The sequence below is a fragment of the Phalaenopsis equestris genome, unplaced genomic scaffold (assembly GCF_001263595.1).
Source record: "Phalaenopsis equestris unplaced genomic scaffold, ASM126359v1 Scaffold000468, whole genome shotgun sequence".
NCBI lineage: Eukaryota > Viridiplantae > Streptophyta > Magnoliopsida > Asparagales > Orchidaceae > Phalaenopsis > Phalaenopsis equestris.
The window spans coordinates 690354-703034 of NW_018164909.1; the positions used below are offsets into that span (position 1 = coordinate 690354).

The 12681-nt window shown below is 37.6% G+C and overlaps 1 protein-coding gene across 9 annotated transcripts in view; it reads left to right on the forward strand.

Annotated features, from left to right (window-relative positions):
* The window catches only part of LOC110027914 (DNA mismatch repair protein MSH4), a 182101-nt gene that overhangs the window by 14277 nt on the left and 155143 nt on the right, over nt 1-12681 (forward strand). For 8 of the 9 annotated variants that reach the window (XR_002294390.1, XR_002294392.1, XR_002294391.1 and 5 more), the window contains exons 2-4: nt 5252-5455; nt 5521-5556; nt 5656-5768. Coding sequence is in view for 6 of the 9 variants with exons in the window: in XM_020729553.1 (XP_020585212.1) it covers nt 5252-5455; nt 5521-5556; nt 5656-5768 (353 nt within the window). In the remaining 3 variants the exon portion in view is untranslated. Of the gene's footprint in view, nt 1-5251; nt 5456-5520; nt 5557-5655; nt 5769-12681 lie in introns of those variants that run through there. The other variant, XM_020729560.1, reaches the window with a different exon arrangement.

Here is a 12681-nt window from a genome sequence, read left to right on the forward strand (position 1 = left end):
GCTGAACTGACACATTTTGCTGAACGACATCCCGGTTCAACTCCTATGCTGCTACGATCTGGTCTAGGGCTTAAAATTAACTAAGACAGGAACAAACAAAATTACTAGTTCCGATCCTGATATAATTATCCAAATTTCAGATCCCTCAGATTTCAATCAAAACAATTTTATAAAATTTTAGGCGTCAAATCAATCAATTCGATGTAAAACACTATATATAAATTATGAATAGCTTGGAAGATATATAGAATGAAAATTATAAATTAATTAAAACTAATTAATCCTTAATTAACCTCTCCCTAATCCCGATTATTGTGCCTAACTGATTTACCATTCGAATTATGTGTTGACGAGTCCATCCAGAGCCTTCGATTTTCTTCTCCCCTCCCGATATCAGTCTCCCTGCTCCCGGTTTCGTCGCCCGCCCTCCCTCCCTGCTTCGAATGCGCTTACAGTAGGCTCAGCAAGGGTTATGTTTGCAGCCTTGTAGCTCTGCCACGCCCCACTGAGTCGCGAGCATAAGAGGGGAGCAGCCCGCTGAGTGCCGTAGCTCATGATCCCGAGTTCAGGGATGAAATCAGTAAGTCCAAAATTGATTTTAGCGACATTTGTGGCTTTCATTTTCTTCCTCTTGCATTCATTTTGAGATTTACCTCATTTTTCGTGCATTGTTCAATTTCGGCAGCCGTCAAAAGCATTGAACTTATGTTGGAATTTTCGAAAGTGTTTGCGAGGTTCCACAAGGATTTTAGCATAATATCAGCGAATGAGAAACGAGATTTGAGGAAGAAGATGGAAGAAGTTTTAGTAACTCGAAAAAGTATTGGGTTGCCTAGAGCTACTTAACGTATGTTTTGGCAAATCAATGATATTTTGAGCTAGATCACCTTCTGAACTATTATATACTGAAGTCTGAAGTCGTTTAAGATTTCAAGTTGTTTACTCAGAGGCAACGAGTTCGAGGCAAACATGTGGAAGTTAGTTGTAGGACTACTCCTAAGTTCATGTAACATAATCTTATGTTAATTTAAGAAGAGTAATTTAATTTAAGGAAATCAATTGTATATTAAAGTTGAATATTATGTTTTATAGGTTAAGCTTAACATAAAACTCACAACCTCTAGCAAGGTGCCAAGGATTAAGAATTTATCTTGGTAACTGATGTGAGTAATTTTGTTTATAAATTTCAATAATTTTCTTTTTTTCATATGATATATTTGATTCTAGGTATGCTCTAGTTTAATTAAATTCTTCATATTGTTAGATTAGAAAAGATATGCACGATAGTAAAAATATTCAAGATATGTAAGATAGACATGATATGCAAGATTGACATGATAGACATGATAATAAACATATATCTATGATAAGTATGATAGAAAATGATATGCATGAGATAAGAGATGCATTTTATGTGAGTTATGTATGATGGATAGTTGCACAACAGAGTAATTATGCATGTTAGTAGATGCATCAGAATAATGTATGCTATGAAGAATGAAATAACTTATATATAAATGTTTTCATGTGCATGTTCAGAGGAGGAATTAACCCTCTAATGGTACAGACATGAGATGCCAGTGTACCTGCACGCGTAGAGTTTTTTTACCAGCATAGACAATTGTGATGGTTAGATCACTAACCGCTATGCCAATGAGATAATCTCGGTTAGGGACGAGTAGAACAGAGCTTACCTCCCCAGACAACTGTGATGTTTACATTGCTGACCGCTGTGCCGTAGAGATAATATCAGCTAGGATGCAGGCAGGGGCCTTTTCACCCAAGAAAATTTTGATATTTACATCGCTAACCACTATGTCGAAGGGAACCGACAAAGCAATATCGACCAAATGTGTGTTAGGTTTTATTAACGGTAATTCTCACAAAGACAGATGTGTAAGTAAATATTATAAAAGAAAGATAAAGTAAATGCATTTAGAGGAATTGAGAATTTTCATTTAGAAAATATCATTGATAGATGCATTAACATATTATTAGTGTTCTTTTAAAAATAGACTAGCATATTATAAGGTTTCTTATAAAAGATATAAAAGATCATAATGCATATTGAATTTTTTTCATTGGGTTATTATAATTTAGAAGTGTGATTATGTGATTATTCTTAGTTTATCTTTAAATAAATTATTATGTTGATTTAATATTATTTTTAGATGTTAAGTATTTGAATAAGATGAACATAAGAAGATTAAATATGTATGAACTAGTTCTTTGAACAGAAGAAGATCAAATATGTATGCTCTTTGACGCTCTTTGCCATGCCTTCAAACCGAGGCTCTAATATACCAACTGTCACAGATTAACTTATCCCAAGTCACCCGTGTGGCTTTAGCACTCTTCCTTGGCGCTACATCAACATAACCCTCATAACCCTTGGACTTGTAACCACACCACTCATGGAAGAAGAATAGGGAGAAGTATTGGAGAAAGGAACTTCAGTAAGAAAGAAGGATTACAACACTTGAAGGCTTGGAAGCTTGGAAGGTTTTCTTGGATGAAATGCTTGGATGGATACAACTGAGGAGAGGGACTCTTATTCATAGTCCCCTCCAAGTCCAAGGGAATATTCTAGAATAACATAGTTTCTAGAGTGCTCTCTAATATTCATATATACATACATAGTCCTAGATCTTTCTAGGTTATTCTTGAGTTCTCCTTGGAGCTTTTCCTTCTCATATTCGCTAGAATTGGGTGAAATTTTCTAGAATCCATTGAAATACTCTCTATAATCTGGTGTTCTCTAGAATCTTCCAACCCATGTTTGCCTTGCCAATTTTTAGAGGATGATAGAGCGTGACACGAAGCCCAAGATCAAAATTTTGAGATCAGTGTTAACTAATGTTTAGTAAAGCTTGATAAGAAGGTAGACATAAATATTAGTGGAATTTGTTGTTTACGAATTGGGCGACATGAATCTTGACATCTCCGATTGCCAAACATATTTATGTATAAATAACATAGGTAGTTGCATTGACATCCATATTTTCGTGTTCGTATTCAGATATTGGTATATTGCAATTATTTGTATGCTCATATGATAAAATCCATTATCTAAAAATTGAATAAAAATTGAATGTAGAAATTTTTACTCAAGTTGAACACATACGGTTTGAAGAACCATGTAATACAGAGCTTTTAGACATAGCATTCTGATCCTGAACATTGAATGTTCTTTCTTGTTGTCCCGTTCTTGGAAAATCTTGCATTTTATTTGAAAGTTCAACGTTGCCTATGTTTATGCTCTGTCCTATCCTGTCATTTCAATTTTAGGGTTTAGCTTTTCGTTTGGCCTCTTAGAAATTTTTGGGCTTAATTACATACAGACCTTCCAAAACTTGCTACAGACCTTCCAAAACCAACTTTTCTCATCGACAACAACAACAACAACAACAACAAAGCCTTAATCCCACTACGTGGGGTCAGCTACATCCTTTTTCTCCATTGCATCATATTTAGTGTCATATTTTCCTTTAGTTCTAATAAATTAAGATAATTTTTTATACAGTAAGCCCAAGTCTTTCTAGGTCTACCTCTGTCTTTCTTAACATAACTTGAATCTAAAACTTCTACTCTCCTAATCGGATCATCAGATGATCGACGTTTAATGTGATCAAACCATCTAAGACGACTCTCTCTAATTTTGTTTGTCACTGGAGCTACACAAACCCTCTCATGGATATAATCATTTCGCATTTTATCTCTAAGTGTAACGCCACTCATCCACCTAATCATTCTCATCTCGGCAACACTTAACTTAGTATTATGCTTCTCTTTTAAAAGCCAACATTCAACGCCATAGAGCATTGCGGGTCTCACCAGCCTCTTATAAAATTTTCCTTTCAGTCTAAGCGGTACTTTTCTATCACACAAAAGGCCAGAAGCATTCCTCCATTTCAACCAACCAACTTGAATTCTACTATTAACATCCCTATCTATATCACCATCGCTTTGAACAACAGACCCGAGATATCTAAATCGTTCACACCTTTTAATAATTTGCTCATCCAAAGTTACACTTCTTTCACTGGAGCTACGACTACTAAAATTACATTCCATGTATTCAGTTTTGGCTCTACTCAAATGAAGGCCTTTAGACTCCAATGTTGACCTCCATAATTCAAGTTTTTCATGGGCTTTTTCTCTCATCTTATCCACGAGAAGGATATCATCAGCAAAAAACATACACCAAGATACATACTTTTGTAAATGTCCAGTAAGACCATCCGTAACTAAAGCAAAAAGATATGGGCTTAAAGTCGAATCCTTTTTCATCGGCATTGATATAAATTTCATTCAGTAGTATGAGTTGAAAATATTATTTGTTTTTTCTCTCAAACAAATTATAAAATATCTATTTATTAAAAATTCCATAAGTTTAGAGCTATTTAGCTTTTTTTTGGCAAGTTCATCCAACTCGGCAGTGTTCTAGACTAGATTTGGATTACTCTTGGGAATCCTACCCATGTTGAAGCTTTTGCTCAAAAGTGTCCGACTTAAGAGGTACGCTACAGGCTTGAGCCTTCTCTTTGGTGAATGTTAGCTGAGCTGAGATCTGAACTCTTTTATGATCTTTCTATGAATTAGTATTTCATAGTTTGCTTCATGATAGAAAAAGGCTTCAATAGCCCCTGGCAAAATTTCTTAAATTTACTATCTTATTTAATGTGGCTTACTCATGCTAAACATGCGAGCACTTGTTGGTGAGTTTCTATTTAGGTGTATAGACATCAATGTACTAATTATTTTTCTCATATATGCCGTAATTATAGGGCATATTGTACAATATATATGGGTAAATCTTGAGATGAACATCCTAAATTATAGGGCATATTGTACAATATATATGGGTAAATCCATTCATTATGGGATTGATATGCTGTGCAGAAGTTTGTTTATGCAGCTTCTTGAATTTATGTATGTTTAAAAGAGGCTAATCTTATGTGAATCTCAAAACGTGTATTTTCTGGATTATATGCATGTGGGTAGTTTTAGTTGATGGGAAGTATATTCATATTTTGTGGCTTTTGTGCAAAAAGAAGGATTTTTGCTAGTTTTCTTTGAAAATGTACATTTATTAATTGGATCTCATTATGTTTATTGTATTATCACAAGATTTTAATAATTCAAGCATTTGAAATTCGTGCCATTATATTATTATTGAGCTATGAGCACCCAGTTCCATGTCAGAGAACAGAAAATTTTGTTGACAGCTATAGATGGTGAATATTTACAGGTTGGTATGGCTGCATTTGATTTGAGATCGGCATCATTGCATCTTTCTCAGTACATCGAAACAAGCTGTTCTTATCAAAACACAAAGACACTGTTGCTCTTTTATGATCCTATGACAATAATAGTTCCTCCTGTTAAGCTGGCTCCAGATGGCATGGTTGGGGTTTCAGAGCTAGTAGATAAGCATTATCCATCAAATAGGAAGGTAAAGGAATTCCTTGAAGTTTATATTGGACTCATTCATGTGTAATTTGGCATTCATCTGCACAGATAACAGTACCTCGTGGTTGCTTTGATGATACCAAGGTGGGGAAATGAGATAAATCCTTGTTAGTCATTATCTGTTCAGGAATCATGAAGCTTTTGCTGTTTGCTGATTCTCGTTCTATAATCCGGTTCTTTAAGGGTACTGTGTTGGTGAGAAATCTAGCAGCTAAAGAGCCATCTGCCCTGGGTTTAGATAGTTACCACAAGCAGTATTATCTATGCCTAGCTGCTGCTTCTGCTACTATTAAATGGTAGGTCAAAAATCTTATTGCAGAAGAATCTTTATATTTGTAGTAAGCCCCACTTTCTATGGTTGTGTTTTAGACATTCTTTCTGTTTTTTTTTTTTTTTCCCTTATAAGAGAGAAAGAAGAAATCAGCATGTCATTCTTACGAGAAGCAAATGCCATGGAAATAATACATTTGCAAGTCACGATACAATGGATTTCTGGTGGAAGCCTTGTCACTATGATAAAGTTCTAGATATTATGATGCTTGCCCTTGAATAGTTTTCGTTATTTCTTTTTATTTATTTGGGAGAGGGGGGAGGGGGTGTTATTCCATGTTTGTTATTGTCTTTCCCTTTCCCGTTCGCGTCGTGTTGTAACCCTCATCCAGTGCTAATAAAAGTTTGCTTTTCTTTTATGATAATGCATGAACTAGTTCCGATATCATTTGGTACCAGAGCTAGCCCAACCTTAGTCCGATTCTAGGTTTTTCTAGCACCCACTCTTACCCAAACCACATCTATCAAAATTTTTCTTTCTAATTTATAATCATAGGCATGTTACCATAGATGGATATGCCTGACTCCACCTGAGAAGAGATTCAACAGGTAATCCATCGTCTGCAACGGTGGTTGAGTTGGATGACGGGACCCAGAAAAATATTACATTCGGCCGTGATCTGGAGCATTGAAGGGGAGAGCGGGCGGGCGGTGTTATTCTATGGTTATCATCTTTCTCTTTCTCGTTTGTGTCGTGTTGTAACCCTCATCCAGTGCCAATAAAAGTTTGCTTTTATTTTTCGATACTATGTGAACTAGTTCCGGTATCATTTGGTATCAGAGCTAGCCTAACCCTAGTCCAATCCTAGAGTTTTCTAGCAGCTGCTCCTACCCAAACCACACCTATCAAAATTTTTTTCTTCTAGTTCATAACCCTAGCCATGCCACCACGGAGGGATATGCTGGACTCTACTTGAGAACATATTCAACAGGAAACCTGTTGTTTGCAACGGAGGCTAGTTGAGTTGGATGACGGGACTCAGGAAGAGATTACCTTTGGCCGTGATCTAGAGCATTGAAGAGGAGAGTGGGATGAAGGTCTGAATCCATTCCGCTGGAAAGATCAAAGTGATGAGGAATATCGATCACACCGTTTTGGTATCCAATCTCAGACGATGCTAAGAGAAGAGGCCGGTTATGGAGGCTAACGGGACTTTGACATTCTTAAAAAAAAAAAAAGGGACCTAGGGACCTTGGCATAATGATGAACTTGGCATAATGATGAACCTCCCAAAATTTGAGTGAAACATGGACCCCGATGAGTTTATCAACTGGTTGCAATCAATTGAACAGATTTTCGAGTATAAGGATGTGCTAGAGGACAACGAGTCAAGCTAGCTGCCATTAAACTAAAAAAATGCCTCCATATGGTAAGAAAATCTGCAGAGGCAGAGAAAATGAGAAGGCAGTGAGAAGATAATTAAGTTGTAGAAGATGAAAAAGACAATGTAGAAGAAATACCTCCCACCTCATTGTTGCTAGGACTTTTGAAACTCCACAACTTACAATAGTGGGATCTTTCAGTTGAGTTCACAACCCAGTTTAATCACTTACAGTTGAAGTGCGAGCTAATAGAACCAGAGTAACATATGGTACTTAGATATCTCGAGGGTATGAAGCCCCCCATTAACAACTTGGGGCAGTTACAACCATACTAGATGTTGGGGGATGTCCAAACAATAACCATGAAGGTGGAGAGCAAGTAAAAGAAGAGCACACAACAATCATCCTTCAGACCACCACCTTCAGCTAAGCAGTCACCAGTAGCTTCTACAACCGATAAGAATACCTTGGGATGAAATAACAAAGTCGATAAGGAACTGATAAGGTGGACTATAATGGAAAGAAGCCAGAGATGTAACTTTTCCAATACAGTGCCCACCAGAAAGTGTTTCAGGTGCCACTGCTACGGTCACATAGCCTCCAGTTGCCCTACGAGCTGAGTCGTCACACTCACAGATCAGGGCACTGTTGAGGAGGTCAATGAAGAGTCAGAGGATAGTCTAGAAGAAAAGATTCAGCTCCATGGAGACGAGGGAGAAGTATTATTCATTTTACAAGTTTTGCAGTTCGAGCCAAAGCGGGATCAATGCTGGTTAAGGTATAATATTTTTCGCACCAAGTGCACCATAATGGGTAAGTTTTGCTGCTTAATCATCGATAGTGGGAGCTACGAGAACGTGGTGTCTAGGCTTATGGTGAAGAGTTGGGATTGAACATGCTGAAACATCCTCAGTCATATTCTCTTACCTGACTGAAAACATGAATTTAGATGCGTGTAGATCTACAATGTATGGTTGACTTTTCCATCAAGGATCAGCTATAGGAATAAGTATGATGCGATTTGGTTCTTATGGACGTCTGCCATATTCTGTTGGGTAGGACTTGGCAGTTCGGTCACATGACTCAGCATGACGGTTTTAAGAATATTTATTCGTGCAAGAAGGATGTGAAACATATCATTTTGCTACTAGTTAAGCATACGAAAGGCGGGAGGGATACAGTGGCATCATTAGTTCCATGGACTACTTTTATGCAGTCAGTTAAAGATGCCCTCGTAGCAATAGCATTTGTCCTTCTAGAGGGAACAAAGGAAGAAAGTGAGGTTCGTGCACTGCTGCAACCATTACTGCAAAACTTCTAGGATGTTATGATCGATAATCTGCCAGAGGCGTTACCGCAACTGATGAACGTCCAACACGCCATAGACCTTATATCAGGATCAATATTGCCAAACCGACTCGTATACAGAGTGAAACCTACAGAGTATGAGGAGCTACATCGATAGGTGCAGGATCTTATTGCAAGGAGACTAGTCAGAGAAAGCACCAGCCAGTGTGCTTTTTCCGCCCTGATGGTGCAAAGAAGCACGGGTCGTGGCGGATGGCATCAACAGCCATGCCATCAACAAGATCACTATCAGGTACCGATTTTCCATACCTCGCTTGGATTATCTCTTAGAATAGTTATATAGAGTCATTATCTTCTCCAAGATCGACTTGCATAGTGGGTATCACCAGGTACTGGTGAGGTCAAGAGACGAGTGGAAGACTGCTTTCAAGATACGAGATGACTTTATGAGTGGACTGTTATTCTTTTCTGCTTGTTAAACACACCTAGCACTTTCATGAGATTGATGAACTAGATATTTCAATCTCACATTGGGAAGTTTGTTGTTGTCTACTTTGATGATATACTAGTATACAACCGATTGGAGGAGGATCACTTGCATCACCTGAAGACAATATTGGAGGTGCTGCGAGTCGAGCAACTATATGATCATCTGAAAAAATATCACTTCATGCAAGCCAGGTATTCTTTCTTGGTTACATTGTATCAACTACAGACATTGAGATGGATCCTGTAAAGAAAGAGAGCATTTTTAGTTGGAGCGCAACATAGTCGTTCATCGAGTTGAGACAATTTTTGGTGCTAGCATCAGAGTCATCAGGAACTTCAATACTATCACCTCCCCTTCGACCGAACTTTTGAAAGGGAAGGAGTTTACTTGGACAGTAGCAACTTGGGATAATTTTGACACACTGAAGGAAAGGTTGACTCACGCGTCCGTGCTATCATTATCGAACTTCAACCAAATATTCGAGGCAGAATGTGATGCCTCTGATGTAGGGTTAGGAGCAGTACAACCAGGGAGGACACCCTATTGCTTTCTTCATTGAGAAGCTGAATGAGTCGAGGAAATATTCGACTTACGATAAAGAATTCTATGCCATTGTGAGAGCCTTGGAGTACTGGAGTCATTACTTATTGATGAGCGAGTTCACACTGTTTACAAATCACTAGGTCTTAAGATTTCTCAATAACAAGAGTAAACTGAAGGGTCAATACGCCACCCCACGTGGGTCGAATTTGTAGCCTCATTCTAGTTCGTGCTTAAGCACAAGGTGGGAAGCTGCACTGAGTCATCAACATCTATTGATCACATCCATGCACACTCGAGTTGTGGGATTTGAAGTCATAAGGGATCTGTACAAAGCAGATGAGGACTTGAAGGACATTTGGGAGCAATGTAGGGAAAAGCCGACAAGACAATATTACCAAGAAGATAGATATTTCTTTCACCCAGCTAGTTGTGCATTTTCAGGTGTTCACTGAGAGAGGGTGGAGGATTAGCAGGCCACTTCAGTAGGTACAAGACTCTCGCCCTCGTAAGAGAGCATTTCTTTTGGCCCCAATTGATGAGAGATGCGGGGCGACATCTCAGGCAATGCAGAATTTGCCTTCTAGTGAAGGCGAGAGGGCAGAATCGGGGATTTTACATGCCACTTCCAGTTCTAGAGGCATCGTGGGCGGACATCAGCATGGATTTCATAGTGGGACTTCGAGGAGCCAACACAACAATGACTTCATGATGTTTGTGGTAGATAGATTGTCCAAAATGACCCATTTCGTGTCTTGCCACCACTCATTAGATGCATCTCATATCGCTGATCTGTACAGGGAGATTATAAGGTTGGACGGAATTCCCAGGATCATCACTTTTGACAAAGACGTTAAATTCTTGAGTTACTTCTAGCCCTCGTTAACCCTTCTCCTATAGCCACCCTTGCTGCCCAGCACACCTATTGGCCACCACACTCCTTTTTAACATACCTCGCAGCCGTCAGCACTTCTCTATACGCGTTGCTGACGCCACCACCGCTCGCGGATCGTCACTCCCGACCCTAGCCGAAGATTGGTTGTTATTGTATTTCTCTTTTCCATTTACGTCGTGTTGTAATCCTCATTCAGTGATAATATATGTTGGCTTTTCATTTCTGATAATGTCTAAACTTGTTCCAATATGAGGGAAGCTTCTGCATTTTATCAACCAGCCATAGTGAAGACAACCGGAGAAAAACTGGTTTATTCCTTAAAACAACCGAAGGAGAAAATCTGGTTTATTCCTTCCCATGATGGCTCTCTCTTTCCTATTCAGCTCAGGTCAAGCCCCTCTTTCATAGGACCACAACTTTTACCTGTGCTCTTTTATTATGGCATAAGGATTTCTTAATTGTTTTTTGAAGTTGGATTTTAGCGCTGCAACACTAACACCACCAATTACTTTCATAATTACCAAGCCGAGAAGAGAGCGCTGTAACGTCCCATTTCTTTTACCGGGGAGAGGAATCAAAGTTCGAAAGTAAGGGAGAGTAAACGAAGAGCTGAGCACGGGGAGAAGAAACAAGGGGAGGTAGGGAAGTCAAACCCTAAAAACTGTCATAGCCGACTTATTCGTAGCATCGAGAACTTCTGGTGCGAATGTTGAGTACCTCTGCGACGGGTACTTTAGCTGATCAAGGGAAGATGAGCGAAAAGACACTCTCGTGACGTTGTCGAGCTTGGAGCGGGCATTTGGTGTGAATGAAGAAGACGAGCCAAGCATGAGGAAGAAGAGGCTGACCAACCCTATCTGCGACATGAGTCATCATCTACACTTGCAGGGGAGGAGCTTGAGTGCAGCTTGCGATCGGTGTGGACGAAAAGAAGGGCGTCGAAGTTAGGAGCTCTCATGCACTGTTAAGTAGGCAAGGCCGCCATAGCAGAGGAAGCTCATACGGGAGGGCACCGAAGTTAGAGCTATCCTGTACTCAAAGAAAGGGGCTCACGTACGGGAACAGGGTTCTTCACTGAGAACCATTAAATAGTATGTATATGTATTATATATATAAGTTTATTATTTAAACATTCAACTTAGGTACATTTGATTCAGGCATTAAAGAAAGGTTAGGGTGTTAATTTTAAAATTATTTTTGTATTAAGAATATTTAATATCAATTCTAATTACTATATTAAACTCAAAGTTTAAAGTATTGAAAGTCTAATTAAAATAACACATTACAACAATAATTGATAATTAAATTAAAACACAATTAAGTAAAGTGATAATTGATTATTTTATATTTTTAATTTGATAATTTGATAGAAGTAATATAAATTAAGAGCATGCAACTTGTCTATCGAGACGAGTATTCGTACTTTTAATCTTTGATAGTATTTTGGTTCTCCATGATTTTACATTAGTAGATAATGATACTTGTAAAAGTTTTATTTTGATTTATATATTCCTTTCTTTGTTGGTCATATTGTTATGAATGTAGCTACTCACAATCATACGTTAGTGTATGCTATATATAATATGTTGAATTGATTGCGATGAACACATGAATGATATATTTATATTTACTGCTTGTATGTGTATGACTTACATAATAAAACCATCTCTTTATGATATTAGTGGGGAACGCTAAGGTACTCATGCACGCAAATGGAAAAAAATATTGATATTAAAGTACCTTAAGTGGTTCAATTTTTATACGGTGCTCGTGTGACAGTTATACTAATATAAAATAATTTGTATATGTTATTGATATCAAAAAAGATTTATTGAATAGTATCAAACAGTTATATTGATTTACGAAATGCTTAACTGACATATATATTGCTTTCTTTTTTTTGTATTGCTGTAGTTTAAGAGTATGAGTATTCACTAGCTTTGTTTAAGCTTGCTGTTGTTTTAAATTAACATTTCAACTTTAATTAGTTAATTAAAAGAGAAACGATAGGAGATAATATTTATAGAAGATGCAGACAATTAGTAATGAGTTAAAAGTTAAATATACCGCTTTAATTTAATTTTAATTTAATTTGAATATTGACTCTTTTATTTATTTAATAGTAAATAAATATAAAAAACTTAGATCTCACCATCTGACCGCTTGTACCCACCTTAGTTAATTCTAAGTTCCGTGCCAAGTTGTGATAAGTGGCACGACGCTATAAGCCCCATGAAGAAATATATTATTACAGTAAAAATTTGACAATCAGCTAAAAGTTTGATAAATTTTAAATGTACCTAATATTTTGCACCCATCAAAT